Here is a 26978-nt window from a genome sequence, read left to right as displayed (position 1 = left end):
ATTGCGTGATTTACAAACAACCATGTTTAGTTTTATTTTATTTTGAAAACAAAATAGCTTATGACCACAGATTCGTTACACACATACTCTTCTTAGACAGTAACCCTAGAGATCAAAAAGAGCACTACATGAGTTGTAAGAAAACAAACTGAGATGAGGCCGGCCGATATGAAGAGACTCACCTAATACTTTGGTATCATTTTTTCAAATCTTATTCTCTACACTCTACAATTATGCAAAATTAAAATTTCACTTCTCTTGTCCATCTTGCTGCTTTATTTTAACGTGATTAGATTGTTACTTGTTATTCTTTAGTGTTTGGGTTAGATTCAGAAATTGATTCAACCGGATTACAATTACAGTAAAATCTCTATAAATTAATAATATTAGGACCAAGAAAATTGATTAATTTAGAGAGGTATTAATTTATCGATAAAATAATAAAATTATACAAATTTTGTTAATTCTTACAAAAAATCTATATAAAATGTAGTTTTTCTTTATAATCAATAGTAATTACAAGTAGAAAGCAATTATTAAGTTTAAAAAAAAAAATTGATGTTGTAAAATTCTAGAATTGAAGACTACAAATAATTAATAAAAATTGAAGAAAAAAATTACTACAGTCATATTTTACATATGATATTTATAATATATATTAGTAAATTTATACAATTATTAATTTATACTATAGATGAGAACATATATTTATAAAAAATTGTCAAAAATATTATTATTTTATTAATTTATCGATTTGTATCACTTTTCACATTGGTCTCAATTTGAAACCGGAAAAATTGATTAATTTATAAAGATTATTAATTTATCGAATATTAATTTATAAAAGTTTTACGGTATAATAGAGATGCAATTTATATTATTTATTTACTTTTTAGAAATTTGAATAATCATAACAAGTGAGGCCCAACAAGGCAACAAACAGCCCATCTAGCCATGCTCCCTACTCCCTAATCGCAACGGCTACAAGCCTACAACTTCAGTTAGGAAAACAAACGTCAGCTTAATCCAACGGCTGTTATTTCATTCATCTAACGATCATTAAAATTTTGACAATACGTTAGAAAACGAAAACAAAAAACAACATTAATAATTTGCTTTACTCTCTGAGTCTCCCTCCATTTATCTTTTGGCATCTTCTTCTTCTTCCTCCTCCAGCAGAAGAAAACTCACACTCTGTTAGCACAAAGAGATCTCCTCTTAGGTTTTACACTTTATTTCTCTTAAACACCTACGCATTCTCTCTTCAAACTCTCATTTTCTCACCGTTTCTCTCTACTTTTCTTTAGAATTTTTTGTTGTCACTTTGATTCAAAGGCCAAAGTTAGGGTTTTTATTGTTCTTCTGAGGTGACTTGCTTTTAGTTCTTACTTCAGTTTGAGGTTGTTTTTTATGTTATTTATAAGCAAGGATTGTCGTTGCTTAGGCTAGGGTTTTTCACCTTTGCCTTGATTTTCCTCTGTTCGTCCTCTCACAACTAAAAAAAGAAAAGCTTTCATTGTTTTCAATCTGTGTGGTTGATTTTGTAACAATGTGCTCATTTATGGTGACTTTTTTTTTGCTTAGAACTGAGATTTTCGTTTCCTTTATGATTTGATTTCATGGGTTTTGTGTTCCTGCTATAAATCTCAAGTCTTTTGTTGTTTTTGAATCAGGTTTGCAGTTTTTTAACAGTAAAAGTTCAGAAAGTCTTCATCTTTGAGTGGAGGAGAGACAGAATCAATGGAGAAACTCAAAGCTGATGCTGCCGAAATAATGATCTGCGCCGGTCAACTGAAAGGTTTACTCAACCATTTGCGCATGGGTGAAGCCAACATTGAGAAGAGCTCTCGAGAGCTAGATTTAAAGGAGAAGGAGCTGCAAATTTTGAGCTCAGACCTTGAGCAAAAGAGTCATGCTTTTGAAGCAGAGAAATCTGAAGTTGGTGATTTGAAGAAATTGGTGGAAGAGTGTACTGAAGAACTGAGGTCAAAGAGGAATCTACTGACTGTGAAGCTGGATTCGTTGATAAGGGTTCAGAGAGAGCTTGAGTTAAAGGATAACCAATTGGTACAGGTTATGGCTGAGCTTAAGAGGCGTTACAGTGAGGCTCGTCATGTTCAAAAGCGTAAGAGAGAAATGGAAGATGAAACAGCTACAAAAAAGAAAGAGTTGTCTATGACTGTTGACCAGATTCAAGAATCTGGCAAACAGCTTGAGAAGAAGTCTCGGGAGGTAGAGTTGAAGGATAAAGAGATTGAAGAGAAAGGAAAAGAACTTGATTTGGTTAAGAGTCAAGTCAAAGCATGGGAAAGGAAACTCATTCAGCTGAGTAAATTGGTTGATGATGATTGTACTACAGAACTAAGTCCGAGGAAAGATCAAGTGGATTCATCGAACAACACTTATGTGAAAGAGTTGGGATAGACGAAAACCGTGCTTGTGAAACATAGTGGTGTAGAAGAGGAGAATCATGGCAAGCTCTCTTCTCTTTTCTCTTCTTCATCGTGATAAAAAATTTACATTTAAATGTAATGCATATTATTGGAGGCAATGATATTGATAGGTCCTAACTCCTAATGTTATTATTGTCTTTAGGGCCAACTAGTAGAAGAAACTAAGTTAATAGAGAGTGTGTGTGTGACTCTTTAGGTTGTTTTCTCTGCCTTGAACCTTTGATTGATTCACCATATAACCACTTTGTTTTTGGTAAACGTAAACCTTTATACTACATAATGACCACTTTTTTATCACAAAAAAAGAGCTTGCTTCTATGTTATATAGATCGGGTAATTCATGTTGGTTATTAAAAGATATTTTAAATGTCGTGGAAAACGCATATAAAGTATTATTGATAACCGACCATTACTGATAAATATGCATATATTTGACAAAAGTACACATCAAGCTTATGTGGATAAAAACAAATTTATCTCCTAATTAAATTTTCAAATTACAATGTAGAAACTAAGAAACATAAGATATACAGTAATTAATATAAACGGAAAAAAGAAGAGAAATTTAAGATCATTAAGAAGAGAAATTATTCACCATTTGAAACTAATGGCGTTGAGTTTTATATAAACCATTTATAAAATCATAACCACAAAATTTATTATTTTCAAAGAATATTTTAGATATAAGAAAATGTGATTTAGTTAATCTTATGCTTAAAACTGGTTAATGGATAATTGAATAATTAACGATGTAAATAAGGAATGTTTGTCGTTTTCTAATAGTCATTTAGGTAAACCTTCTCGTTGGTAAAGCATTACAGTTACCAAAGCGTCACCCAGAAAATAATTAAAATAAAAATAAAAAAGGGTATTTTCCCTCCTTAGTAATATTTCACTTCCCTCTCCGTTTTTTCTGATTACAGCTCTCAGACTCCATTTTCAAAATTTAGGGTTCTTAATTTTCTTCTTCGATCCTTCAAGTTCTTCAACTCCGATTTCGTTTCGTCTCTTCCTGCACTTCGATATTGACGGATTCTGGGATTCTCTCCGTCATTCTCAGGTTTAGTTTCTCCCTCTTCGCATCGTTTTTTGTTTTCCCGTTGCTTGCCTCGTTTTGATCGGAACTTGTACATGCAGTCACATTTTTAATCTGTGATTGCGAATTTCGAAATATATATTTAGTATCTCCGGTGATTTAGTGTCTGGATCGTAAGAGTTTGATTTCCTCCGTGACTCCATTGAAATTGTGTTTCCCGGAAGACGAATCGTCCGTACAATTTCGTTTCTCTTAGTGAATTAGTTCTAAGCTATTCTATTAATTGCATTCCCATTATCGTCTAAAAATGTTAATCTTAGGTTTGATTTCGATTATTGTGCTTTCACTAATGCTTGGTTTATGAATCTTATTTTATTTGCAGCCTTATAAATTGAGCACGCCTCTCAGTCCAGACTCTTTAATCCTATTGGATTTATTTATGTGATGAAGGATGTGTGCATTGCTCACAGATCTCACCATTCCTGTCTCTGAACTGGTAAGCACTAACTAGAGTTTTGCTTACACTGAGTTTTAGAGTGACGGATTAGTATTAGGAACTGACAGGTTTATAACAATTTGTGTGACTGCTTTTTTTGTGTATTGCAGGGACTATGAGTTATTGGTTCCCTGACTTTGCTGCTGCTTCATAGACTTAGCTGACTTGGGTGGTTTGATTTGTGAGGCTTATCGTTGCAATGGAATGCAATAAAGAAGATGCTATTAGGGCGAGTAAAATAGCTGAGGAAAAGATGGAGGCTGGTGATTTTGTTGGAGCTCATAAATTCGTTACCAAGGCGCAAAGACTCTTCCCCAATCTCGAAAACATAGTGCAGATGATGACCATATGTGATGTGCATTCTTCTGCAATTAAGAAAATCAAAGGGCTTGACGATTGGTATGGTGTCCTTCAGGTTCAGCCATATGCTGATGCTGACACAATCAAGAAGCAATACAGAAAGCTTGCGCTGCTTCTCCATCCAGACAAAAACAAGTTTGCTGGAGCAGAGGCTGCTTTCAAGTTGGTTGGGGAAGCAAACAGATTGCTTTCTGATCAGATCAAACGTTCTCAGTATGATAACAGATACAGATCCCATTCAATGTTTGCTAACAGGCATGTGAATGTATACTCGGGTCGCCACTGTGCAGCTACAAACAATGCTGCGGAGAATATTGCTGGTGTTTTCACATTCTGGACACGTTGCAGGCACTGTGGCCAGTGTTATAAATACTTGAGAGAATATATGAACACTTCTATGCACTGTTCCAGTTGCCAGAAATCTTTTGTCGCCTGCAAAATGAGGTGTGATGGAGTGCCACCTAGTAGTTCAACCGCTGGTAGAAAAGAATTCCAAGATCAAGTGATGTCTAATACATCTCGGCAAAATGCTTCTACAGCAGCAGAATCAGGCAGCTCAGCAGCTGATATGGGTAAGAATGGGAAAGTCGGAGGGAAAGTCAACAAGAAGAATCAAGAAAAACAGAAAAATGGTGCTGTTAACAGGGGAACTAAGAAAGAAGAAGGTTGTACAGAGAATGACGCTGAAGGAAGAAAACCCCAGACTAGTGAGACAGGTACGAATATTTCTGCTGAAATGCCTAAAGCTGATGTATTGAAGCCGCAACATCAAGTAAAAGAAGAACCAGATACTAGTGCAGAAAAGTCAATACCTGATTTATCAGCTCCACAGAAGAATCGGGCACCCAAAAAGAAGAGGAAAGTTGTTGAAGAATCCTCTAAGAGTTTTGAGGTTGATAGCTCTGATACTGCTGGGGCTAAAACAGATACAAATGAACATAATAAGAGGAAGTCATCAAGGAAAAAGCCACAGGTTTCTTACGCAAAGGAGGGAAGCGATGGTGATTTTGTCAGCCCTCCAAATAAAAAGACAAAATCAGGTTTTGAATTTGAGTCTGAGCCTAATAAGAAGCAAACGGCTGAGGATAATAAGTCACCTAAACTGGCTGTTTCTGGTGTTTCTTCTGCTTCTTCACATTCTTATAAAGGAAAGGCCAAGAAAAATGCGCATTCTGGAAATGAAGACAACTTGTCAGCCAAAAACAAAGTTAGTGAAGGCTGTGATGGTAATGGAGAAGATGCAGCCTTGTTGAGCAAGATTGGTAGAGTTGAAAAAGGATACAAAGCTAATGAAAATTCTAATCCGCTTGATATACCTGATTTAGAGTTCAGTGTGTTTAAAGTTGAACGGAAAACAGAAGATTTTGCTGTCAATCAAGTGTGGTCTACTACAACTGATTGTAGAGATGGTATGCCTAGGAAATATGCTCGGGTAAAGAAAGTACTGAATGGCGAGTTCAAGCTGCGGATCACCTACCTTGATCCTGTACTGGATAAGACTGATGAAAGTATTCCAGTTGCTTGTGGAAAGTTCAAAAATGGGAAAACAATGGAAGTTAAAGACAGCTCAATCTTTTCAGGTCAAATGCATCACTTGCGTTGCAACAATATTGTTTCCATCTACCCAAGGAAAGGGGAAATATGGGCTATATTCAGAGAGTGGGAGGAGGAATGGAACACTAGTCTAAAAAAGCATAAATTTCCATATAAGTATGACTTTGTGGAAATTGTCAGTGATTTTCATGATCTTAACGGGGTTGGAGTGGCCTATCTGGGAAAACTTAAAGGGTCTGTTCAGCTATTTCACTGGGAGCCGCAGCATGGAATTTGCCAGATTCAATGTAGTCCGAAAGATATGCTTAGATTTTCTCACAAAGTACCAGCAGTCAAAATGACTGGAAAAGAGAAAGAATCTGTTCCACCTAACTCATATGAATTGGATCCTGCTGCCTTACCAAAAGATATATTTCAGGTTGATGCGGTTGATATGGAGATGGATAGTGAGATCCTGAAAGGTAAAGCTGACGGCCCTTATAAGGTTGGAGCGAAGGCCAAGGCAGTTCAAGAGACCGCATCATCTCCAAGGAAACGTCAGAAATCTGATGATGATAATGATGATGGTGTATGCAGTAATCTTGGGGAAGTCATAGGCGGAAGCAACAGAAGTCATATTTTTTCTTCTTGTGAAGTTGATGATAAGAACACATCAACCAAATCCAGAAAGGATGGTGAGTCCACAGATGTTTTCAGACTTCGAAAATCTCCTCGTCTTCAAACAATTCCAAACCACCAAGGAGATGAGAAGAAAAGTGCTAAACAAGGCAACAAGATGAATACCCCAAAGAAAATGGATAAGGGTCTTGTGACAGATTCTTTGGGTGTTGATGAAAAGAAAACATCAAAGTCCAGAAAGAATGGTGAGGCCACAGATGTATTCAAACTTCGAAAATCTCCTCGTCTTCAAACAATTCCAAGCCAACAAGGAGATGAGATGAAAAGTACTAAACAAGGCAATAAAATGAATACCCCGAAGAAAACTGATAAAGGTCTTGAGACAGATTCTTTGGGAGTCAGAAAATCTCCCAATGGCATTCACCAACCAGCAGAGAGTCAGGAAGGAGAGAGCTCAAAGAAACAAGGATGCAATGGTGAAATACCGTCTCTGTCCAAGCAGAATGATTTGCCAACTCAGTTGGGTGGTTCTACGTATAAGTCCCCTCGTACAACTCATGTGTCACCACATTGCAAAACACCTCGAAGAAATGCCTTTGACTTCCAGAACCTGAGATCTGAAGACAAATTCGAAGTTAATCAGATATGGGCTATCTATAGCAATGACAATGGAATGCCCTTAGAGTATGTGAAGATCAAGAAAATTGAAACCAAGCCTAAGTTTGTGCTACGTGGAACCCCGACAGAGCTGTATCCGCCATCTACAGAACCTGTGACCCGCACAGTGTCTTGTGGGGAATTCAAGTTGCTCAAAGGAAGACCCAAAATCATTCCTCATGCGAGCTTCTCACATCTGGTCAAACCCTTTGACAGTAGTAAGAGGTTCAGATTCAAAGTATACCCAAGGAAAGGTGAGATATGGGCCCTGTATAAGAACTGTGATAGCACTGAAGAACCTGACATTGTAGAAGTGGTGGAAGATAACTGTGATGGGGAGATCGTAAAGGTGGTGGCTTTGACTGCTATGGGCTCTAGTTTTCAGAGGAAACAAGGGTCGGATGTGGGTTTAATTGACATTTCAAAGGCAGAAATGAGTAGATTTTCTCATCAGATTCCGGCTATCAGACACCCAAAGAAGACAACAAGGCTAGTTAAAGGAGGATACTACTGGGAACTTGACCCTATAGCAATTCCTAGTCGCACTATTGTCATAGACTAAACACAGTTCCACGAACTGACTCGTAAGTATGCATCAGATTTCTTTCTTCAGAGATCATGTGTAGTAGATATGCATAATTAGTAGAATGTAATGGTAGCTTAAGTTGTGAGTGAAGAAAACATTATTCGCCGATGCTGTTTCTGTTCTACTAGTATTACTCAGCTTTTGAATTTCCAGTATTTTCCACAATCACAATAGTCTTTTACCATATAAATCTCAGATCATGTACAGTATAAGGTGTCATGTAAAAGTCTAAATTGCATTGAGGACCAAATCACAAAAAACAGTCACTAAAGCTACCAAAAGCTATAAAGTAGTAAAAGTACATATAAGAAAAAGACTAACTATTCCGATTTTCGTTTTGATTTGTTGGAAGAAGATGGTCTTGATGATAAAGGGAAAACAATCTCAGAAACGTTTTGAAAACTTCCTCTATCATACAAATTCCGTTTCGCTATAGCGTCGGCTTTGACTTCTTCTTCACGGGCAGAGGATCTTCCACAAAGCCCGAAGCATTTGCTTTCAGCTGATGGCTTCTTTAGTTCACATGACATCCCGGCCTTGAGAGCAGCAGCGCTCGCCTTAGCTTCACTGAGCTTCTTATTTAAGCTTATATACTCTCTCCACTTAAACGTCTATCAGAAAGTAAACAAACCCAAAAAATCATCTGTTATTAAGATGGAGAGACATAGTTAATTTCCAGAGACGGAAAAGTTAAAACCTCATTAGTTGTTGTGTTGGTTAAGCAGAGATTTGCATGGTAAGCGAAGAAGCCAGCGAGGAGGAGAGAAACAATGGCGAGAAACACCATTAGGAGAATTTGGGTGTTGTATGTACCAACTAGCCACTGTTTCAAAGACATTGGAACACTTTGACATGTTACAAGATTTACACACATGAGGAAACTGTGAGATCGAGAATTTGTTAGTTAGGTTTACTCGCCTGTATAACTCGAGGAGCTAAACTTCGGAAAGATTTATCTACACCGTAATAGACTGCAGCAAAGAGAAAGAAAGACCAGATCAGGAATCAAAAGGGATAACAACATCGGAACCAATTTAGAAAGATATGATTGTTAACACAACGAAGGCAAGTTTGATGCGTACCAGTTAAAATATGTACAACACGGAGTTCTTTTACTCGCCCAGCAAGAATAAATCCGATGGCAACTGTTCCGTACAAGCAAAGAAGGAAATGCCTACAAAGCACTAAAGAACCATTTAACATAAAACCAAATAAAATGATGAGGACACAACACGGTAATGGAATCTTCCAAGTAAATGCCAAGAGTTTTAAAATGAAAGCTTACCACAAGAGGAAAGCCATGAAATATTTGGTGTTCCTTTCTCCTATACAGTTATTCTGAAACCGGTAGAGAAATATTCACGTCAAACAATATGTTGTTATGAAATGTTGAGAAGATAAGAAAAACGAGACAGAGATCAGGGGCAAAGTACATACCATCCACCCACAATGATGATCAAACCGAGCCACACAGCGGTTGCAGATGCTGCAATGCTTGGATCTAGCAGGCCTGAATGAGGAAGATACATGTATAGTTTTAACATAAAGCACATAGGTTCTTAAAATAAGTTCACCACAGGATTTTCAATGCACTCACTTTGGGATTTTACACGTAGAACATTCTTTCTTGGAGTAAATGATATCATCATAGGGGTAAGCAGAAATGTACCGTGAAACATTCTCAGCGTTCACAGTACCTGGATCAGAAAAGCATGTTAATAAGAAAAGTATGACACCAACAATAACAGCTAGAAAGCTTGTGTACCTACAAAATCAAATACGATGTTAAAGTGGGGGACTATATATATAATTTCAGGAGTTGAAATTTGAAACAGGAAATAAAAGAAGCAGGCCTTACTTGTGAACATCGCCAAGATAATATCCAGGTATATAGATGAAAGAAGATTTTGCAGTCAAAAAGTAGGTTGATCCCATAATGGCTATATATATGACCTACATAACCCAGTAGATAATTGATTTTAGAACAACTTACTCTTCTTGACCACAATGCCTAAAAAGAAGATTCTAGAGCAATGGATTCTTCTGTTCCTTAAATAGATCAAACAAAACGAAGATCGAACTCACTTGCAGAATCGGATTAGGACGATCGCAGCAGAAATACTCCACAGAAAGAATCACGTCCGTACCCTTGGAACCAAACACAAATCCGACAAATCTCCTGCAACACACACCACAGAGAACGATCGATCAGTGGAACTCTAATTCAGCTAAGAACAAAGGAAGAATCAATCAGATGAGAAGAAGTAGTACAGGAAGTAATCGTAGGCGCCGAAAGTGAGGAAGTAGTGAATCCATTGAAAAGGTGTGCCTTTGAAGATTGGCCATTGACCACAGAGGAAGGAGATGACCACCGTCAACGTCATCATCCCGTGACACACCAAAAGCCACTGTACCGCCATTTTTCGTATCTGAAAAATCTTCCGATCGTCGAAAGTTTTCTCCTTTTCTCAAAACCCAATTAATACAATAGGCTTTCTCTGCTTCTTGAGAAAATCTTTTCTCGCGTTTACAGTTTCGGAATTAGGGGGTTGATTTGCAAATTGTGGAAAATATTTAAACAAAATTGTAAATACTAAAAGTACTCTCTGTTGAGGTTTTACAAATGCAGTTGCATTCCTTTCTCTTTTTCACATTCATATCATTTGATAATGTAACTGCAGTTTAGATCAAGCTACTTCAAAATATGATATTACCACAACTACCATGATGAAATCGTAAACACAGTCATGAATTAAAGAGGATTTCTACCTGATAAAGAAATTTATTAAGAGACACATGCAGGTTCCAAGGAATACAGATTCGGTTCCATGCATCTTCTAAATACATTTTATAGATAAAGAATAGTGAACACATCAGACTTGCACTTAACTCAAACCAAGACTATGGGCTCCATCTTTTCTTCTTTGACCTTAGCATCTTTAAGATAAACTCGAGGAACAGCAGCAGGGTCTAGCTCAAAAGAGCCAGCTGGGACTCCTTCTTTCTCATCTCCAGTCATTTTGAAAGATGGAACTCTATGAGAAAACCTAAGCATTTCATCACATGATATCATGATTTCGACAAGACCATTTTGCGCAGCACGTTCATACACTGATGTGAATCCTTCCACTCTCCCTAGATAAGCCACTCCAATGCCTCGATCACTGTCAAATTCAGTCACGACTTCCACAAAGTCGTAACTGTAAGGAGTCTTTTGTTGCTCACTGTGACTCTTCCAAGTCTTGGTCCAATCTCCGAAAAGTGCCCACGTCTCGCCTTTTCTCGGGTTTATAGTGACATATTGGCCTCGTATGGTGTGATACATCTCATGAGAAAACATCAAGTGGCTACTGGTCTCTGATTTTCCATGTTCGAATCTCCCACAAGCAGGAATTGGTTCCTCTGTGGTCTGTAATGATTCGAGCCATGTCACCCGTAAACTCAGCTGAGGTTGCAATACTTTCCTGATCTCAGCATAGTATCTAGGCATATCATCTACAGGATCATATAGAGCCCATACTTGACCTACAGCGAAAGAGCTCATTGTGTTGTTAAAATCGTGAAAGTCTGGATCAGGACAGTTGAATGGCTCATCTTCATCAATGTAGATAATTTCATGAGCCTCTCTTTTCTGCACTTGCTTTTTTCCAGGGCGAATCAGAGTCTCAGCATATCTACCCTTCTCTGCCGACAATGGAGACTCATATTCAAGCCTAGATCTCTTACGAGTCTCTGCTCTTATTGCTGGTTTTTCTTTTTTTCTCTGTTTCAACTCCAAATGTTGCTCCCTTTCTTCAAGTTTCTTTTCCTTTAACTCAAGAAACTTGTTCTTCACTTCAGTCTCTCTGGCTGCTGCTTCATGTTTCAGTTGAAAGTTGACTTCTTTCTTCTCCAGCTCCATCGATTTCCCTTGGATGGTCTCATTAAGCAACCTAAGCTCATTCTCCCTGGCTTCAAGTTGCTTAAGAGATGTTTCCATCAGCTCAGTCTCTTTTCTCATTCTCTCAGACTCTGTTGTTTGCTTAAGATCAAAGTCTTTGACTTTCATGTCTAAATCACAAGTCTTGGCATCGATCGTCTTAGAAATCAAAGCAACCTCATTTTTCCTTGCTTCAAGCTCTGTCATTAGCTCTTCATGCTTCTTCATCATCGAATCATGGAGCGAACCAAGAAAGTTCTCTTGGGCGTTGAGCTGAGCAACCACCACTTGTTCAAACTGCATTTGAAGAACCAATCTCATCACATTCGCTTCCATTAACAGTATCAGATCAGATTCATTTCCTTTCTCCTGCAATGTACTGAAGGATGCCTCAATCTTCCTCTCTCTTTCTTCAACAAGCCTCAGTCGCTCTTCCTTCTTCTCCAGCTCCAGAATCTGATTCCGGACAGAGACCTCCTTCTCCATGGCTCGTTGCTTTAGAAAACCAAACCTGTCGTCGATTTCTTCCCACTTAAGTGAGAACTGAAGAATTAATGAAGCTTTATCCTGAATATCATCAAAAATGTTACGCATCTCTTCCTTTCTTTGATCTAATCCCTCTAAATCACTGTCTACTACCATAAGGTCATAAGCAGAAACCCTAAGTCTTCAAAAAACAAAAAGAAATGAACAAATCCGTCATGAAAAGTACAAATTAAATGATCTATTTGAAGACAAATAAACACCCAACAAGCAAACGGAAGCTTCCAGAGTAAGAAGAAGAAGAGAAAAACATAAACCTTCCTTGAGACTGATCTTCACTCTGCGCCAGCGCGGGATCCTGCTCCGACGTGTCTCGTGGCAATGGTGAAGAAGTTGCAGGTTCCATGGATCTGAACTTAGTTCTCTCTGTACTCAGCATGGTGAAAGAGGCACAAAGAAGAGCTAGAAGAAGATAAAGGAGAGATTTTTTAGAGAAAGCTTTACTTTTTATTTTTGTTTCTGTTTTTGTAGAAAGAAAAGAAGAGAGAAAGAGACAATTTTTACCAGAAATGGGAGGGAGAAAGAACCTCACTGAGCATTCTTATTTCGTGACGTATGACTTCGATTTTTAGCCTTAGATCAATTCAAGAGATCTCAACCGTTGGATTTGAATTTAGACTGCTCTCAAGTTTGACCATCAACTATTCACTATTGTACGTTCTGTTTTGTAGCCGTTGGATTGGGTTTCTTTCAACGAAATGATATACTTAGCAAACATGTGACTTTAACTTAGGTTATGAACTATTTTTCAAAAATAAAGTATTCAGATGAACTGATTATGGGATAACCTTAAAAAAATACAAATACTACAATCTTAAATAGTAAATGAAGCCAAGAAAAGAGTCAAACAAAAGAAAGCTCGTATCTTTAGATGCTTTGGATCAACTTCTGTGTTCTTCAATCCTTTCCGCAACATCTTCAAGGAAGAAGAGAGTGCAAATATATCAACACAACGATAAATGGAAAAGCAACAAAATGATGAATTTACATAGAAGTGCAACTTTGATTAACAGTCTTATGTATTTGCCGGGAAAAAGGAAAGCTCTTCAAAGTTTTTACCTTTTATATCTCTTTTTGGAACCACAGGGACAAAGTGCATTGCGGCTGATCTGCCCACTTTTGGCTAAGTTTGATCTCGCCAGATCCATTGGTGTTGACCCCATCATTTTTTGCAGCTTCAATAGACCAATATAACAATTTAGTGTCATCATAACTACTAGCTAAATGGATGCAGGACAAAGGGAAACAGTAAACCAACAAGTAACAAACTGCCTAAATGTAAACTAAAATCTTAAGAATACCAACATAGTGCAAGATGACTCCTGTTTCTAACCAATGAACATCAAATCTAACCAAAAACACCAAGTTACAAACGAGCTCTTGTTATAAGGGAACCCTGTTCTTGAGCCGGGAATTAGTTAGGTGTAGAAACTTAAAGTTTTTTTAGAGGATGATCAAAACGAAGAAGAGCGTGTTATTGCAAAATCTCATTAGACACTATTCTAAGTCTAAGAAATGAGAAACGTGACCACACAGTCATACATAGGAGCTTATGGAGCTAAAAAAGCATATGAGTATACAAAGTGAGAAGAATACCTCTCCCATATTCTTTGGTAACGGTTTGCCTCCTTCTTTCAACTCTGTCATCTTCTTGTGAGCTTGCCTGGCCCAAGTAAATTTGGACAGCGTATTCTCCACATCAGTTATAGTGCATTTGCAATGTTTAGCCGCATCTTGCTTTTGACTCGCTTGGAGATTCTACACATCAAGAAACCTAGTGCCACAGTCAGACATTGACTAACGTACCAAAAAAAAATTCTTGTTTTCAAGGATTCTGCAAATTGTTAGCAAGTCATGTGTGTGTGATAGAAACGACAGATACATAGCTGGACTCTAGTATGCTAAGAAAGAAACCAACCTCTCCTGTAGCATCAAGAGCTCCAAGATATCTAATAACAGCTTCTTGTTTCTCAAATGCATCAGCAAAAGTGGCCTCGCTGCTTCGTCCCACAATGTACTGCTTGAATTTCCCTAACCGTCTAGCATTCTTCAATTCATCAGCAAATCCTAAATTCAATTTTCAATCCAAAGAGAATAGCTTTGATGAGTATATCGATCTATCCACCATTACAGTCAATCACACGTATCCATGTAAGACTTACGGAGAAGAGTGAAAGCTTCAACGGGTAGATTTGATTCTTCTAAAGGAGTATCCTTGTTCCCGGTAAAAACACCTTTGATCGAATCCATCCATCCATTAAGCGGCGCCGTGGAGGTAATCGATCGTTGCTGCTGCGACGGAATTGGAGAACCTCCGGTGATGCGAGAGAGCGAATACGCAGAAGACGATGAGGAAGAAATTGGTTCAGGTCTTAGCCTGAAAATATACTTGAGAGTTCTCGAAGACCACATTTTCCGCCCAAAATTAACTGCTTTGGAAACTAATTACTGAAGAATTAGGGTTTCAGGGTTTCTCAGGTGTAGCAGAGGAAGAAGATAGCAGGAATGGATCCCATTGTTCTTCACCGTGTCGGAATCCAAAACCCTGAACCTTAAACGCAGCGTTTCAAAGATCGGAAACAATAATTTATTTTTATTTTTAAAATGGAATAATGTTCTTTTTTTTTACCAAAAAATATTTGACCAAAAAAAAATATTAAAATCCTGAGAAACTTGTTGGTTGAAACTTGAAAGTAAGAAGTGAGTAACAACAGTACAAATAGAAAATCTAAATATCATAAAAATGATTAGATTTCTTTCTATAAGAGAAAATATAAATACCAAATAGAGAATCTACTTATCCTACTATATTATTTGGGAAAGTACATTTTAAATATAACCTTATTTTTTGTAAGTAATTACATATGTATGTCATTAGAAATAAAATTTTAAAAAGTAAATTAATTCATTTCTTTAAAAATTAAAAAGTCAAATATTAATTTAATTAATTAAATTTAACTCAAAAACAAAATACATTATTAATTTCCAAAAAAGTAACCAATTAAAATCAACAAATTAGATTTGATATCTAAATTATCATATTAATTTTTAAAATGTAACCTTATTTTTTGTAAGTAATTACATAGGTATACCATTAGAAATAAAATTTTAAAGAGTAAATTAATTCATTTCTTTAAAAATTAAAAAGTCAAATACTAATTTAATTAATTAAATTTAACTCAAAAACGAAATACATTTTTAATTTCCAAAAAAGTAACCAATTAAAATCAACAAATTAGATTTGATATCTAAATTATCATATTAATTTTTTATTAATTATTATAGTTCACCTCTCATCTTTATATGATTCTATTTTTGCGAAAAAAATAATATCATCGTTATAAAAAAATAATTAGAGTTTTTTCGCATATGCCACAATTTGAATTTTTTAAAACGAATATAAACTGTTCAATACATGAAAAAATACTATAACGGGTCAAAAGTAGATTTAAAAAAAAAAATTACTGAGTACTGTGTCATAATTTGAATATTTATATTCAATTTCATACATATTATTTTAAAATTTATAATCTTATATACTACAATAATTAATAACATATTAGATTTTTTAATGTGTATGATGTGATTTAATTTTTAATACAAGCTGAAAAATCCTACAATTGACGGGTTTAAATCAATATTAATACAAGATGGTATACTATATGTGAAACTCTAAAATTAACAATCAAAATACAAGTATATAATTTTAAACACTAAACAATATAAATAATATCAACAAAACATATACAACTCGCAGTTTACTATACATTTAAAATCATATATTTATAATCAACTTTACAATAAAAGTTTTTAGTTTAACTAAAATATAAGCCTACCTGCTATATAATGCAAGTTAAAATTATAAATAAGCCGATTATCATCACGATGGATGTACCTTCTCACATACATACCTATCAAAAACTTAAAACCTTTCAAAACCTCTTGGTATATTCAAATTAGGATTCTTCATTCATGGAATCATTATTCCAAGGGTTTTGGGATGTCTTATGAAATGATTTTGGCAGAAGAGGATGTAAATTTTTATGAATAAAGTAGTCACCAAAACATATGTTTTATTGGGATTTTTTAGATAATTAAATCAGAGAATAGGGCTGGACATATGAGTAACCCATTCGAGTTCGGGTTTGGGATTAATGGGTATATGATTTACTACCTAATAGAATAATTCTAAATATTCGGTTCAGGTCGCGTCCAGTTGGGTTTAGGCCAGTTTGGATAAAAAGTTTCAGGCCCTAAAAATATTCAAAAAATAGAAACGGGTATTTTGAATGTAGATAGTGCGTCTCCAAACAAAAAAAACTTTTAAATTTATTAAGTTTTAATAAATTTAATTATATTTGAATATATTTTACTAAAGTTTGACAAATATAACAAATAATTTTGACAAGCATAGCAAACATAACAAAGTATACAATTTAATTTATACAAAATATTAATGTCCATGCTTATCTAGTCATAATTTATTTATAGAGAATCTACTTATATAAATAACAAATAGACGAAAAACAAAACAAAAAAAAATTATGTCGTTTTGTTTTTCTTCAACGGAGTTAAAATATTTGCCTATATATATAATGATATCTGAAAATTGTAAACATCAGAAACTTAGAAGTCTTCGTTTCAATCTTCCCAAACCCACAAAGAATGAAGAACTCTTCCATTCTCTTCGTACTAATTATTGTTGTTTTTCTCATTTCTTCTTCAGGTAAATTGCTATTTTATTTTGTTTTAATTGTCTGATATATTAATTTTATATCTGACATATCTTTGTATTTTTCTTGTTAAAAGTTAAAACTTAAAACTGGTAAAATTTAGACCCTCCAAAAAAAGAAACTGAGAAGAAGATGAAATATGTAAAACAAATATTTAATATTTATGTTTTGATGAATAAAGGAAACAAGAAGATGGTAGGAGAAGCAAAGAAATGCGACCAGACGTGGACTTGTGAAGGAGAAGACAAATGCAGAGAAAAGTGTCTGACTTTGCACAATGGAGTTGGAGTCTGTGATTTGTACACTGCTCCTTTGGTTCCTAAGCAATGTTTTTGCCACTATGATTGCTAATTAAGCTAATTACAACCCTTAATCCGTGTGATTAAAAGAATAAACTAATCCTCTCTCTTTTCCGGAATACAAGAATTTAAAAATGATATCTATAAAAGAGTGACAAAATCCAAAAAAAAAAAAAAAAAGCAATTAACTGTCAATATAAAGTAGAAATAGAAATCTAAAGCGTTTTAATGCTGATAATATGTTAAAAATAAAATCTAAGGTTTTAAATTTTTTCAGTTTTTTTGCTTTAAATGCTAAACTAAAGTAGAAATTAGATATACAATTATATATATAAAGAAAAAAAACAGAGCGATAAAATCCAAATATAATAAATATAAAGGTTCAAAAAGTACAAAATTAAATATTTTCTTATAAATATAGTCGAATATCTTAGAAGAAACAAATTTAGTTGAAGCCTACTCTCAACATTCACAAATCCAAAAGATAATGAAAAACTCTTCTCTTCTTTTCATACTTATTGTCGTTTTCGTTATTTCTTCTTCAGGTAACATTTTTTCTTTAAACATTGTTTGATATACTAATTCTGATCACTTTATCTACCATATCTAGTAGGATGACAAAATTAATATTTTGTTGTGTCCTTGGTTGGAACTCGGAACTGAGAAAAAAGATAACAAAATGGTTCCACTTCTTTTATATTGATAAACTTGTGTTTGTGTTATTATATAGAAAACGGGATCATGATAGGAGAAGCAAAAAAGTGTAGTAATTCATGGATTTGTGAAGGAGACGAGAAATGCAAAGAGAAGTGCATGGCTGACTACAAAGGCAATGGAACATGTTATTACCCATCTCCTCCTTCAAAACAACATCCTGAGTTCTTTTATCCTACATGCTGGTGTGGGTTTGATTGTTAAGCTCGATCTCTATCTCCAAAAGACCAAAACTATTGTTATCTTTAATCCATTGAATCTATTAATGATCAAGACATAATTAACTAAATCATTTCCCTTCTTTTTCTTTTATCATTTACTATTTTTTATACATATAAGATTTTATTATAGGAGTTAAGACGATGAAGAAGGAATATTAGAGATGGAATCACAAATTCTTTGGTTGCTAAGCAATGTTTTTTCTAAGCAACTTATAAGTCTAGTTAAGGTGCAGTATCACAAGTGTTCAATGACTTGCCTCATGTTTTGAGGCTTCAGGCTTTTGTTCAAACTCAAAACTAAGTGTCCCAAAGAGTTGTTGAGAAGCTTGGGTTTCAAAGAGAGGGTTTGCTCAGGAAGTAGACTTGTCTCAAAGGTGAAACCTATGATGTGTTTGTTTATAGTCTCTTGTCCTCTGATCTTTTTCCTCTTCCACAATCCTCTAGCCAAATTGTCTACTACTAGTAACATGGGTTGAAATCCTACATGGCCATTATATAGTTCTAGATTCATTGTCAACAAAAGTTTTACAGACTTACACATATATTAGCTAGAAAAAAACCACCAATAGAATGTCAAAGGACAGTCCACCTTAGAGGCTAGAGATTAGAGATCATACATCATCTGAAATCTTAAAGTTCATGAAACTATGACAGTGTAAATGTCGAACCGAAATCTTGGTACTTTTTCACCAAAACGAACCAAGTCAGGTCGTGTAAAAGCCTCATTGAATTGGCAAATTCTCTGCTTCATGTCTGACTGATTCGAACAATGAGGTCGATAGGTAACGTTCCCCACCGCTAGGGAAAATCACCTAAACAAAACAGACAGTAACCGATTCATTTTCTTTAAAACCTCAGTGAAATGGCAAATTATCTGCTACACGTTATGATTCTGTTTTTTTACTTACAACTATGAGTTTGCCGGCGTTTTCTGGCCGCTTTGCCACCTTTATCGCAGCGGCTGCAGCAGCTCCAGAAGATATTCCCACCTGCCAGACATAGAAATGTTGGTTTTATGGCTTAAACGAACATAAAAATGTTAAAACCAATTAAACCAGTGATTCTACCAGTAATCCTTCTTTCAGGGCAAGAAGTTTGGCTGTTTCAATTGCTTCCACACTTGTCACCTGAAAAAAGAATTGGAGATTACCAACATCTCAGTACGATTTCTCTGACATCTCATCGCGTTTACAAAGACAACACCGATAAAACCTCAGCTACATTACTTGGATGACTTCATCAAGAACGTTGAAATCCAAATTGTCTGGGATGAGTCCAGCCCCAATACCTTGGATCAAATGTGTACCTACAAACAGGAAACCAGTATCCGTTATGTGATCAAGAAAGTGATTTAGCAGCAAGAAACTCCTCGAATGATGTTTACTTATGTTAGACTCAAGAACAAGATTTGAACTCACCCGGTTTGCCTCCACTTATTACCGCACTTTCTGTAGGTTCCACACCATAAACCTGTTGATAAGAGAAGTGCTTGAAAAGCCAAATCTATAACTACTATGGTTGGACTTCAATAAAAGTTTCTCTACCTTAAAGTCTTTATTCTTCTCCTTGAGGAATCTTCCTGATCCGGAAAGCGTTCCACCAGTTCCAACACCGGCAACCAATATGTCTACTTCCCCTGCAGAGTCTCTCCATATCTCTGGACCCGTGGTTCGATAATGAGTCTGCAGAATAATCAATTTAGATTGATAAATATAGATAGAGAGAGAAGAAGAGCAAATGTAATGTGAAAGGAGAGTCCATACTTGCGGGTTTGAAGGATTTTTGAACTGTTCTAGCATGATACTATCTGGATTTTTGCTACATATCTCTTCAGCTTTGTCGATTATTCCTTGAACGCCTTTACTAGGATCTGTGAGGTGAACCTCCGCACCTAATGCTAAAAGAATGATTTTTCTCTCAAGGCTCATTGATGAGGGCATTGTGAGGACCACTTTGTAACCTTTAGCTGCACCGATGAAGGCTAAACCAATCCCGGTGTTACCAGAGGTAGCCTCAATCAGTGTGCTCTGAGTAAAACCACCAGGATCCAAGTATCAGTTTGATTTTTAATGGCGAAAACGAAAAAACACGAATGTATGATATAATCTGATCTACCTTCCCAGGAGTAATCAATCCCTTGTCTTCTGCATCTTTAATCATACCATAAGCAATTCTAGCAAGCGAAGGATCAATCAAAAGAAACAAGATATTTCTCAGAAACACACACAAAAGAACAAACATTGCTTGGAGCAGACAAAAGAGATAGAGAGAGGGTTATTTGTATATATACCGCTCCTTGACACTAGAGCAAGGCTCCATCATTTCAAGCTTAGCTGCAATACGAGCTACACAACCATCCACAATGTTGTTCAGATATACCATTGGGGTGTTACCTATCAACTGACACAGTATGCAAGGAACTAAGTACATTTTACTTGAGCAAAGGAACTAGAACTTTATTCCAGTGAAGCAGTTGATTAAAAAAGACAACTGAAAGATTATGATTACTTGAGTTGCATCATCCTTGATCGAACACCGGTCCTCCTCCATGTCAAAATTCTTCCCAATTTGAGTTCTGAAGATCACAAGAAAATCAAAAAGATTTAAGACACAGTCTGCAAGCAATGTCCCTAATAATATAAAACATTCATATAAATCGAAGAGTGTTTTGAAACTGCATGAGATCCAAAATTGTAAAGTGAAACCAAAACCATGATTTAAGTTCAAACTCGAATATAAATCAGAGAAAAAAAAAAATCGAACAGCAGAAAACATGAGTATCAAACTAAATATAAGATTTAACAATGAAACAAGTGAGTGAAGCATTCGTGTTCTTGAGCTGAAATCGAACTTGAGGAGGCGAAATTATGAAAGTTTGAAATTTTTGGAGAGAGAAACAAAAGAACAGTTCGAAAGATACAAAACCAGAGACTTATAGAAGAGCTTACCAGTTCCAGATCCAATCGAAGAAGAAGAAGAAGAAGAAGACTGTCGACAAAAAGAGAGAACTGTTCTAGTGTTCTGTCAAATTAGCGATAAGCTTTTATAAAGTGAATTATTTGCATATACACACACACCATCATCCACCACCAAATATATCCACTCGTTTATACATTTATAAAAAATAATCATGTATCTTCCATAGGTATTTTGTTAAAATCATTGTATAAACTATAAAGTCAATAACAAACCTACCTAACATTCTTTGCCTCGTCACGTGGACAAGTTTCTGCCTTCTTGAATCTTTAAATTGTTTTGATTATGCCTTTTTTTTTTTACTTAATCAGGAAAGGAATCTTCTGATGCGTACTAGCAAGAAACACAACATTGGTTCTTTTTTTCAAACACAAAAGTTTTTAAGTAACTACATTAATCAACATGATAAAGAAAGAGGTCAAAGTTTAATACACTTCAATAACAGTATCCGATCTAGAAATAAACATGTTATTACAGATTTTATTAGACAAAGAAAGAGTAGCACACAATTTAGAATTATTATTTTTCTTCTTTTTGAAAGAAAAACAGCTAGAAAGTCTGTTTGTTATTGAACAAATGATTCTACGAAAAAAGAACTATAATCTAATACAAAAGGTTATACACAAACCCCCCTCCTATGATTCATCCCTATTGACAAATAATTTAAAGATAAGAAGAAGAAAAAAAAATCAAAATGATGAAAAAACCTAGAGAAAGATCACAATACCTTACCAATTTATAACTTAAAAAGATCCAAATCTCTTACTATACTCACTCACACACCAGAAGGTTAACTCAAAGATATCAAATATCAACCTAAATGGTTCCTTGTTGTCTTATTCTTCTCGCCCTTCATCATATACCACTCGGCATCGTCTTTAACTCGTTCAATGTCGTTCTAATCTGCTCTTGAACCAACTCTAATCTCCTTGAATACACTTCCAATTCCAGAATCTGTTGTTTCCTCCACCGCTCATCTGCAACCGCCTTGTTTCCTCCTCCCTCTACACCAAAACCGAAATTGAACGGCCGTGTAAACATGGGGCTTAGCGAGCCAAAACCATGACCACCACCACCACCACCACCACCACCAAGACCCGGAAACCCTCCTCCCATTGCAGCCATCATCATACTTGTTGTCCCATTCATCATCTCTTTGATCACAGGAGAGACACAGTTTTTCACAGTCTCTTCGATCAAACCCCCGAGATTTCCTCCAATACCAACAGCTGCAGCTTCGTTGAGGTTGACATTGCTAGCTATTGGCCCATCAGAGGGAGTGATGACAGGTTTGTTGTCTTCCTCAATCTTCCCAATTCTTGATCGTGATCGTTTTCTCGACACGCTACTGCTACTCATTGTCAATTTCTTCTCGATTCCATTTTCGGAGTCGAGCTCCAGAGTAGGATTAGAACTAGGGCTGTTAAAGGTTGAGTAGTTACCATTGGTGGTGTTATGATGGTTATTGGTTTCTTCGAAATCCATTACGTTGTTATCTTCAAAGCCTATGATTTTCCCAGTTTGGTTCCAGATTTTTCTAGAAATCTCGAAAGTAGACTGATCATGAGGGCTCTTGAAGAATACCTCTTTACCAGAGCTGATCTTGCTCATCACATTCCTGTACTTCTTCTTCAATCTCCGAAGCTTCTCCACCAGCTGGTTCTTGTTGAAATCCAGCTGAAGTTTCGACTTTATCTGCTCATAAAACGGCGCCGTATCCGGCGGATGCGAGCTGCTTCCGCGGTGCATCGTCATGTAATCGAGAAAACCACGAAGAAGCTCGATCTCGTCTTCGTCTGTCCACAGCCTCTGGAAAAGGCGTCTAGAATCATCGATCGGTGGTCTCTGATGGACGATCTCCGTCATACGGTGCCACTTCGGATCGGAATCAACGGGAATCACGGAGACAGGGACGGCGGATCCAGCCGGAAGTGCAACGGTCACGGCGCCTGTAGAGGAAGTCGCCGTCGGGGTCCCGGAAACAACAGCAGTCGCTGAGATCGTAGAAACCATGGGGAGTGATGATGTAGACGGAGAATTGAGATCTTCCTCTTCGGGATCGTCGTCTTCAGCTTCAGCTTCGTTCGTTCCCGGCATAACAACATCATCGTTGTCGCGCAAATCCTCGTCGGTATCAGATTCTCCTCCGTCTGCTACACCTCCTTCGTCCGGATCAGGCGATTCCAGTTCCAGAGAGAAAAGAGCGTCGCGGTGATCCGATGTCATCTCCACCGTAACAAATGAACGGAGAACAATTCGAGATCAGCTCCGATGAGATGGAGAAGAGACCAAGAAGAAGAGGAACCAGATCCAGATTGGAGAGAAGGTGGTGTGTTCGTTCACGAGGATTGTGATTGGGTTGGGTGGTAGGGGCGTGAGAATCTTCGACCAAACCAGGGGTAGTTTTGGTATTTCCAGACTTAACGTTTAAGACTAGGCAAAGTGGTCACCCACTACTTACACACACGCGCTTCCTTATTTGCGGATTGGTTGGAGCCGTGACGTCCTCACTCGGTCCCAACCACACTCGGTAACTAATAGCGTTTTCTAAACGCGGTTATTTGGTAGAGCGTTTTCATTAACGTGATTAGCTAGGACAAAACAAACAAACAAGCCAACCTAAACCGTATGTAACTAATAAGACAGTACCCAAAACCAAAATAAGCATATGTTGTGCGGTATAGAAAATTATAATTACTGTTCAAATTCAGTGATTGACATGTAATTATCACAGTTTTTCCATTAAAATAGTAAGGAGCAAAAGTGATATAATAAATTAGAAACTTTGCGAGATTTCATAATTATGATCTAAGTAAATTTTCATTATATGTGGGTAAATAACATCGATAATAGCCAGAGAGACTCACGTTTACAATCAAACACAGCCGCACGAGTAACCGATCAAGAATTAAATCACCTAAGGAACAAGAAAATGCTTATATCTGCTGCGCATGGGAATGGTGGAAAGAGACGAGAGAGAGATTAAATAGTTGTATTGAACAAAAACCTTGGATCATATGTTTCTCTAAACTCAAAACATAAACTGACCAAAACAAAAATAAACGAAAATCTCAGATTTCAGTAAACATGTCTAGTTGGAGAAACGATCTAACAGCGGACAAATAACATAAAAGGTGATTGATTATGGAGAACAAGAACCCACAAGATAAAGATTCTCTCTTCAGGATCTCACTTCTTCTTGGCATCACCAGCCTTTGTCTGCAAACATTGATCAAAACAGATTCTTAAAGCTACAGTCACAATCAAAAACAGAAGATAGCAAGAGGGAAAACCAGTATACATACCTTCTTAACACCACGGATTTTCTTCGCCCTGTTCTTCCTTTCCTTAATTTGTTTCCTTGACTTCTCAATCTTAGTGTCAAGTCCATTCTGCCAACCACATAGACAAAGCATGTTTAAGTATAAAGATGCAGAGAACACCAAGTGCAATACGATATAAAGTCCGAAACTTATCACATAGCTTATAATTTTCAGACAAACAGTAATGAGCAAGAGTAATGATTTAAGACGGGTCAATGTGAGTAGCAATATATAACAATGGAAACAAGAGTGGAAAAAGCATTTACCCTGATAAGTCTGTATTTGGGTTCAAACTTCTTAGCGCTCTCAACAGTATCATAGATCAAACCAAACCCGGATGATTTACCACCTCCAAAGTGGGTTCTGAATTTGAATACGAAGATTGCATTTGGATCCTTGACCTCGTACATCCTTGCTAGCTTCTCCTTCAGCTCAGCCTTGCAAAAATAAAACCAACTCTCCCGTTAGAACCTCTCATAGTCTATCAGAACTCGAAATAGATGAAGTAACAAAGTGAGTAAAGAACAAACCTTTGAAACATTGGCTCTTCCAGGGTGAAGAACATCAATAACCTATATTTTCAACAATCCACCATAACTTAGAATTTCATTCCAAAATCTCAAACGGAACTAAATTGCGCCAGATCAATACTATATGATCTAAACACTATCTATGCTTTAACATTAGGTCGTAAATCTGAAAGCCTGACCTAAAACATCAAACCCCAATTATAAAAATTTGACGAGACAACGAATGCATTCTCTCGAGATTGGGTTCATATCAAATTATAACTAGATTCCCATTAAAACAAAACCCAGAAGAACAAAAATGATATGCAGATAGAGAAGAGAAAAAAAATAATGGAACTCACGAACTGCTTCCTGGAGAGAAGTCTGTTGGTCATGAATTTCCTGGTTCGGATGGTGACCGCCTTTTCAGCCATTTTTGCTACTTCTCAAGGATTAAAGTGAAAGATCTCTGCAAGCTTGAGTGTTTTCGTCCGCTCAGGTGAAGGAAAGAGACGCCGAATCGAAGTCGGAGCTTTTATATAGTTACAAGTTCCTTAGGGTTTCTTTTGTGTTCTCTTTGTATGGGCCTCAACTTTTAATTTGGGCTTACTTAATCCTAGCCGTTTGGTTTTCTAGGTTTGATTAATAAACATTTACATGGGAAAATAAAACGAAGCCCACTGGGCCTAAAATATTTATAGCCTAGTGTCACAAACAATTGTCATTGGACATTGGTTAAAGTCTTTGTTTCCCCCACGCCACGAGTCAATATTTTCTGTACATAACACAAAACTGGGGTTCATTAATGCTACGAATTCAGCAATTTTGAGTTAGAATTAACCAATGTCAAACACTTAAGACTAAATGACAGTTTAATGTGTATATGTATAGTTGTGTTCAGCTGATTAGAACTAATTAACTTGTACTTTGACACTTAATATAAACTTTTGGGAAAAGAAAAACACAAACGGCTAAGAAACTTTTATTTTATTTTATTCGTTGTGCTTTGGTGTTTTACACTTACAATGTAGGGAATAATCATTTTTTGTCTTGTCAACGTGTTACTTTTACTATTTAACAAATAAGAATTGTTTGCCGGAGTTATTGCAAAGAAATATTATGAAACTTTTGGGAAAGAAGAGTAATTATTAAAGCTCAAAAGAAACTATTATAAAACAGAATATAATGTTTTGATCTTGTTAAGCCACGAGTGTGTTAAAATGAGTTGGCTTCCACCGCAAAAGATCATTTGAAGGTTGTACTGATCAGATTTCGACCATTCGCTGGAACATGTATAAATTTTAAGATCGCCAAATATATATATGAGGACAAAATTTAATAACACCATCTATTCGTTGATTATTAGTTGCTGGTAGTGATGAGACCCTCTTGCATTATATTCATAATAATGGATAGACACAAAATAATATATTTATAAAGTAACAAGGAAAATCTTGAGGGAAAGATTATAAGGACCGACAAGAAAATGAATGGAGGGAAGATATGAGAAGAATGGTTGGCACTGAACAAGTGTGTGTTGGAGTTGGGTACGAATAGAAGTACGTTGATCTGTACATTCAATACCCACATGCATGTCATCAATTAACGACCATTTTACCATTTTGCTTTCTTAGCCTATTATCTACTATTAAGATCAATTATTGTTATCTTCTTTTAATGGGTCAACCTAATTCAATTCTTCGTATGTCCCTACTGCCATTTTTCATTATCTTTTTTATTCGTTTTAGTTCCATTGAATTTTCTTGACGCGTATAACATAAATTTTCAAGTTTGAATTTGTACAGGGTATATATTATATATATTAGATATTAAAAATTTGTTTTAAAAGTATTATAGCTATTGGTTTTTAAATATACTAAATTACATATATTAGATATTAAAAATATATCATTTTACTTTATTAATTAAATAATGCTAATATATATATATAATTTACATATATATATATATATATATTTCA

General features: G+C 36.0%; 10 protein-coding genes and 1 long non-coding RNA gene across 21 annotated transcripts; 5 read left to right on the top strand and 6 right to left on the bottom strand.

The window, feature by feature from the left end:
• Positions 1-1740: 1740 nt before the first annotated feature.
• Positions 1741-2467, top strand: AT3G04990 (intracellular protein transporter; the record flags this gene model as incomplete). The annotated part of the gene is made up of 1 exon (NM_111371.2): positions 1741-2467. One exon carries the CDS (start codon positions 1741-1743, stop codon positions 2422-2424), a length of 684 nt encoding a protein of 227 aa, NP_187150.1. The 3' UTR covers positions 2425-2467.
• Positions 2466-2670, top strand: AT3G01535. The gene has a single exon (NR_140838.1). It is a non-coding gene; the product is annotated as an other RNA (long non-coding RNA).
• Positions 2671-3359: 689 nt separating this feature from the next.
• Positions 3360-7925, top strand: AT3G04980 (DNAJ heat shock N-terminal domain-containing protein; the record flags this gene model as incomplete). Of its 3 annotated transcripts, NM_001337551.1 has the most annotated exons (3): positions 3360-3513; positions 3872-3985; positions 4096-7925. In NM_001337551.1, one exon carries the CDS (start codon positions 4185-4187, stop codon positions 7734-7736), a length of 3552 nt encoding a protein of 1183 aa, NP_001326462.1. The 3 variants fall into 3 exon arrangements, with proteins under 3 accessions (NP_001326462.1, NP_001326461.1, NP_187149.1); NM_001337552.1 differs by lacking the exon at positions 3360-3513 and having other exon boundaries at positions 3874-3985; positions 4096-7736; NM_111370.1 differs by lacking the exons at positions 3360-3513; positions 3872-3985 and having other exon boundaries at positions 4239-7736.
• Positions 7920-10266, bottom strand: AT3G04970 (DHHC-type zinc finger family protein). Of its 3 annotated transcripts, NM_111369.4 has the most exons (10): positions 10032-10266; positions 9846-9939; positions 9619-9713; positions 9358-9525; positions 9198-9270; positions 9046-9098; positions 8843-8934; positions 8679-8731; positions 8458-8583; positions 7920-8371 (listed from the first exon to the last, which is right to left on the bottom strand). In NM_111369.4, the coding sequence occupies exons 1-10, from the start codon at positions 10178-10180 to the stop codon at positions 8081-8083; spliced, it is 1194 nt and encodes a 397-aa protein (NP_187148.2). In that variant the 5' UTR covers positions 10181-10266; the 3' UTR covers positions 7920-8080. The 3 variants fall into 3 exon arrangements, with proteins under 3 accessions (NP_187148.2, NP_001326366.1, NP_974224.1); NM_001337550.1 differs by having other exon boundaries at positions 9846-10266; NM_202495.2 differs by having other exon boundaries at positions 7920-8583.
• Positions 10267-10430: 164 nt separating this feature from the next.
• On the bottom strand, positions 10431-12732 carry AT3G04960 (trichohyalin, putative (DUF3444)). 4 transcript variants are annotated; one of them, NM_001084640.2, is made up of 2 exons: positions 12480-12732; positions 10431-12346 (listed from the first exon to the last, which is right to left on the bottom strand). In NM_001084640.2, exons 1-2 carry the CDS (start codon positions 12599-12601, stop codon positions 10651-10653), a joined length of 1818 nt encoding a protein of 605 aa, NP_001078109.1. In that variant the 5' UTR covers positions 12602-12732; the 3' UTR covers positions 10431-10650. The 4 variants fall into 4 exon arrangements, with proteins under 4 accessions (NP_001078109.1, NP_187147.2, NP_001189810.1 ...); NM_001202881.1 differs by having other exon boundaries at positions 10528-12190; positions 12480-12717; NM_001084639.1 differs by having other exon boundaries at positions 10570-12246; positions 12480-12609.
• A 163-nt stretch (positions 12733-12895) lies between these two features.
• On the bottom strand, positions 12896-14784 carry AT3G04950 (SEC-C motif protein). The gene is made up of 5 exons (NM_111367.3): positions 14385-14784; positions 14141-14289; positions 13819-13980; positions 13282-13397; positions 12896-13138 (listed from the first exon to the last, which is right to left on the bottom strand). The coding sequence occupies exons 1-5, from the start codon at positions 14632-14634 to the stop codon at positions 13120-13122; spliced, it is 696 nt and encodes a 231-aa protein (NP_187146.2). The 5' UTR covers positions 14635-14784; the 3' UTR covers positions 12896-13119.
• Positions 14785-16887: 2103 nt separating this feature from the next.
• Positions 16888-17306, top strand: LCR18 (low-molecular-weight cysteine-rich 18; the record flags this gene model as incomplete). The annotated part of the gene is made up of 2 exons (NM_001035562.1): positions 16888-16948; positions 17137-17306. The coding sequence occupies 2 exons, from the start codon at positions 16888-16890 to the stop codon at positions 17304-17306; spliced, it is 231 nt and encodes a 76-aa protein (NP_001030639.1).
• A 435-nt stretch (positions 17307-17741) lies between these two features.
• LCR41 (low-molecular-weight cysteine-rich 41) lies at positions 17742-18172 on the top strand (the record flags this gene model as incomplete). Its single annotated transcript, NM_001035561.1, has 2 exons — positions 17742-17799; positions 17985-18172. 2 exons carry the CDS (start codon positions 17742-17744, stop codon positions 18170-18172), a joined length of 246 nt encoding a protein of 81 aa, NP_001030638.1.
• A 403-nt stretch (positions 18173-18575) lies between these two features.
• On the bottom strand, positions 18576-21330 carry CYSD1 (cysteine synthase D1). 2 transcript variants are annotated; one of them, NM_111366.4, is made up of 11 exons: positions 21138-21330; positions 20698-20764; positions 20480-20589; positions 20305-20362; positions 19953-20216; positions 19734-19871; positions 19608-19659; positions 19416-19495; positions 19257-19316; positions 19098-19178; positions 18576-19001 (listed from the first exon to the last, which is right to left on the bottom strand). In NM_111366.4, the coding sequence occupies exons 2-11, from the start codon at positions 20737-20739 to the stop codon at positions 18912-18914; spliced, it is 975 nt and encodes a 324-aa protein (NP_566243.1). In that variant the 5' UTR covers positions 20740-20764; positions 21138-21330; the 3' UTR covers positions 18576-18911. The 2 variants fall into 2 exon arrangements, with proteins under 2 accessions (NP_566243.1, NP_001325893.1); NM_001337549.1 differs by lacking the exon at positions 21138-21330 and having other exon boundaries at positions 18659-19001; positions 20698-20942.
• A 290-nt stretch (positions 21331-21620) lies between these two features.
• On the bottom strand, positions 21621-23923 carry AT3G04930 (DNA-binding storekeeper protein-related transcriptional regulator). 2 transcript variants are annotated; one of them, NM_001202880.1, is made up of 2 exons: positions 22233-23515; positions 21621-21800 (listed from the first exon to the last, which is right to left on the bottom strand). In NM_001202880.1, exons 1-2 carry the CDS (start codon positions 23389-23391, stop codon positions 21769-21771), a joined length of 1191 nt encoding a protein of 396 aa, NP_001189809.1. In that variant the 5' UTR covers positions 23392-23515; the 3' UTR covers positions 21621-21768. The 2 variants fall into 2 exon arrangements, with proteins under 2 accessions (NP_001189809.1, NP_187144.1); NM_111365.5 differs by having other exon boundaries at positions 21621-23923.
• A 47-nt stretch (positions 23924-23970) lies between these two features.
• Positions 23971-25583, bottom strand: AT3G04920 (Ribosomal protein S24e family protein). 2 transcript variants are annotated; one of them, NM_111364.3, is made up of 5 exons: positions 25360-25583; positions 25019-25060; positions 24755-24925; positions 24471-24557; positions 23971-24384 (listed from the first exon to the last, which is right to left on the bottom strand). In NM_111364.3, the coding sequence occupies exons 1-5, from the start codon at positions 25429-25431 to the stop codon at positions 24355-24357; spliced, it is 402 nt and encodes a 133-aa protein (NP_187143.1). In that variant the 5' UTR covers positions 25432-25583; the 3' UTR covers positions 23971-24354. The 2 variants fall into 2 exon arrangements, with proteins under 2 accessions (NP_187143.1, NP_001326005.1); NM_001337548.1 differs by having other exon boundaries at positions 24471-24925.
• Between the last annotated feature and the right edge of the window lie 1395 nt (positions 25584-26978).

This window comes from Arabidopsis thaliana, chromosome 3 (assembly GCF_000001735.4).
Source record: "Arabidopsis thaliana chromosome 3, partial sequence".
Lineage (NCBI taxonomy): Eukaryota > Viridiplantae > Streptophyta > Magnoliopsida > Brassicales > Brassicaceae > Arabidopsis > Arabidopsis thaliana.
This window is presented reverse-complemented; position numbering and strand designations above follow the sequence as displayed.